The following is a 3,410-nucleotide window of genomic DNA, read 5'->3' on the forward strand; positions in this document are numbered from 1 at the left end:
GCAAAATTACGAGAGTTCATACTTAAAATATTAAGTTCTTGTGGTTCTAACACAATGACAACCAATCATTTGGAAAAGGTAATGTTTAAATGCAAGTTTGATTATAAGAAAAAAATTATGATTACCAAGCTCATTTGCCAAAAGCTTGGGATTTTGATGTGGGCAAGAGAGATGAAACAAGAGAGATGAAATAGAAGGTGATCAAGTCGGAGCCTTTCAAAGAGCCATTTACCATAAAAGAATAGTGTCAATGGTTGCAAGCAAAGAAGTCATGGTTGCAAGCAAAGAAGCCAAGGGTCAAGACAAGACAAGGGCCAACCAAATGCCAAGTTGAGCACAACGCAAGTCCTAATGGGAAGGATGACCTTGCGGCAAAGAAGTACCCGAGTTTAAGTGGAGGAGAGTCTGAGCGAATGGGTTTCACATATATGAATATAATTATCTCAAATCAGAATTTATAAATCCCACACACTACATAAATTCAATCTCACATAATCTACTTTTTGTACCATATAATGATTCAATAACAAATCCATATATTCAATATATATTATTCAAAGCTAAGTCTCAATAATCTATTCTTTTGTACCACGAAAAGTAGATTTAAAAATGTAAACTTGAATCAAGATTTATTCTAACCGCGAGTCAAAATGCCATCTAATCATTTTGGCACACGACAAGCCATTTGGCTTTATACCAACTTTTGGTAAAGCTTTTGAGCTTGCTTTGGACTATTTGAGTACCCTAAACTATGTAGACATATTATTAGTTGGGGGAGCTTAAGAAAAAAGCCAGAAACGAAGAAGTTTCCAGTGGAAGAAAAATCTCATCCTTTCTTTTGACATGAAAGCAGAGGAGGAGTTGAAGTTAAATGTTCGCAACATGGCTATCTAAAAGAAATCAACCTTTGTGGGCCAAAATGTCTTCTTTTTTTCTTTCCCCATCTTTATCAAGTCCTTGGTGGGGTTGGGTCAAATTTTACTAGCTAGGGGGCCTATTCCAAAACCTACTTTGGTGCATACATTTCATTTTCTAGACTATAAATCACCAACACCAAAAGCACCTTCAACCCCTCATTTTCTCCCCCTTCGCCTTGTATTTTACTCTCAACTTTCTTGCCTTCCAATCAAGCATGAATGTGTACAGAGATCAAATCTCCTCCTGTTACTTCCATCCAAAAGAAATAGTGGTGGGCATCTGCGCTTTGTGCTTAAACGAGAGGCTTCATATTTTAGCGTCCAGACGAGGCCGCCACCAGTCTTCAGCTCGAAGCTGCCGGAAAACTCCCATCAACCTCTCCAAGATCTTCGCTTATAGCTCTTTCATCAGCCGTCTCGAATTCCGGCATTGGAAGCCCGGAAACTCAGACGATGAAGTCTCCACAAGTCAAGAAGGTACTTCCGAATCAGCTTTATATGCATTATATCCTTTTTCAGCTGTGTGTGTATATATATCAGAATCTTGAAGAAATCATACATCCTTTTTCCTAGTTTCAAATCTCAGAATCATAAAGAAAATTATTATTCCTTGGTATTTTCAGCTGTGCGATATAAAAACTGGCAAAAAAAAGAAGAGAATCGTTAATGGGTTTGTGGGAGTGTATTTGTTTCTGTATTCCACGACGATGGAATATGATCTATTCAGAGGAGGAGAGTTCAAAATGAGTATAATGCAATCAAGAGAAGGAAAAGAAAAAACGGTGGAATGGTAAATGAGTGGTTTGGCAGAAGGGGGCAGTGTCAGGAACACAGAAAGTCCAAAATTAAAAAAAGAAACAGAGTAAGTAAACGGTGGGGGAGACTGTTTAGCAACAGTAGCGAAAAGTTCAAGTTTGAATTGTTCGAATTATTACAGAGAATCAGAGTAGACAGGTTCTGTAATCGCAAAGATTAGGCAGAAACTAAACAAAATTTTGGGGTTAAACTCTGAGCAAAGTGGTGGGGGAGGGCAAGGAAAACAAAACAGAAGCTTACATCTGGGAAACACTGACTAGAATCTTTCAAGTTTTTCTTCTTTTCCTTTTTCTAAATCTTATTTAATTGTATAGTTGTTTGAGAGGTGGTGTGTCTTTGGAATTTTTTTCTTTTAAATTTTAATTTATAAGGGGACCCACACCAAAATCATGTAGACTCATTCATCTCAATCAACTTTGGGAAAAACGGAGTTGGGTCATGGGAGGAGAACAAGGTGTCAGAGGTATCCCTGGAAAACTGCAGCCTGTCATGGAATCACCACTTGACCAAAGACTCCAAGGAGACCAAGACTGTGATAGAGCACGGCAAGACCCGTGCCTCACTTAAGTGGCGGAAGCGGATTGGCCACCTCTTCCAGCTCATCAGAAGGAAAAGGTCTAACAAAGGGACAGTCTGCCACGTGGAAGGAGTTAAGACAAGGAAAGGCTGGATAAAAACTCTGACAAGGTCAAGAAACACTGAATAGGCAAAAGAGAATATCTATGCGTGAATTGGAATTCAAATGTGATTTGTATAAAGATTCGAGTCAAAAACTTATTTTCTTGATTTGAGCGCTTGCAGGTTTAAGAATTTATGAATGTAAATGAAGTTCTGTAATGTGCTTGAAATATATCTCCTCTTCTTCCTCCCCCCCCCCCTCTTATGTAGAATGCTTGAATATCGAACACTGCGATTGAATAAAACAACCGGAGAAGGAATTTTCCCATTCGTGTTCACAAAGTGGGAAACAATGGAGCAAGAGGGCCCCTTAGCTACACTACTCTAATTTGGCCTATAGTTGTCTTAGTGCTTCAATCTTTGAACCATAAAACAGTCGTTTCATGTATATATAAATCTTTCAAACACATGATATTGTGTAGAACTAGTCGAATGACTTGTCTTTGGAATGGTATTGAAAACAATCTCACCAGCCTAGATATTCTCTTCCAACAAGCTAAAGTCTGTGTGCATGTGGGAAGATTAGAATAAGGCAGAGTCTATATCCTTTAGCAGGGTCCTTGACAAAGGCAATTTGTCACAACTGCCCTCCCAAGCAAGAGGACCATAGATTTGGAAAAGGACCACAAATTCAGGTCCAGGAAAGAAAAGCTCATTGTAGCGTGGGCGAAAATGACAAGACATGGATCTTCACCCAACTTTATCAACCAAAAACCAACACCAACGACATTGATTAAACATTTTCAGCAATGTATGACCCAAAGTATGCATGTATTTCCATTTTATGAATTGCAATGTCTCCTAAAATTTTATTTTTGTTGCAAAACCAGCAAAATCTAAAACAACTCAAGCTCAAAAAATATATAGTTGTTCAAGATTTTGTTTGGTCAAAATGAACTTTTTCGTTTGAGGAAAAAAGATGATGGAAAACATTCAAATAAATTTCTAATGTAAGATAGTTTTGGAACATTTATGAACCGTCGGTAATAGCAAAGAATC

At 38.0% G+C, this 3,410-nt stretch overlaps 1 protein-coding gene across 2 annotated transcripts; it reads left to right on the forward strand.

Moving 5' to 3' along the window:
* Positions 1 to 660: 660 nt before the first annotated feature.
* Positions 661 to 2,681, forward strand: LOC111489653. 2 transcript variants are annotated; one of them, XM_023137973.1, is made up of 2 exons: positions 661 to 1,394; positions 2,105 to 2,681. In XM_023137973.1, exons 1-2 carry the CDS (start codon positions 1,133 to 1,135, stop codon positions 2,437 to 2,439), a joined length of 597 nt encoding a protein of 198 aa, XP_022993741.1. In that variant the 5' UTR covers positions 661 to 1,132; the 3' UTR covers positions 2,440 to 2,681. The 2 variants fall into 2 exon arrangements, with proteins under 2 accessions (XP_022993741.1, XP_022993742.1); XM_023137974.1 differs by having other exon boundaries at positions 780 to 1,394; positions 2,129 to 2,681.
* Positions 2,682 to 3,410: the final 729 nt, after the last annotated feature.

Source organism: Cucurbita maxima, unplaced genomic scaffold (genome assembly GCF_002738345.1).
Source record: "Cucurbita maxima cultivar Rimu unplaced genomic scaffold, Cmax_1.0 Cma_Scf00014, whole genome shotgun sequence".
Taxonomy (NCBI): Eukaryota; Viridiplantae; Streptophyta; class Magnoliopsida; order Cucurbitales; family Cucurbitaceae; genus Cucurbita; species Cucurbita maxima.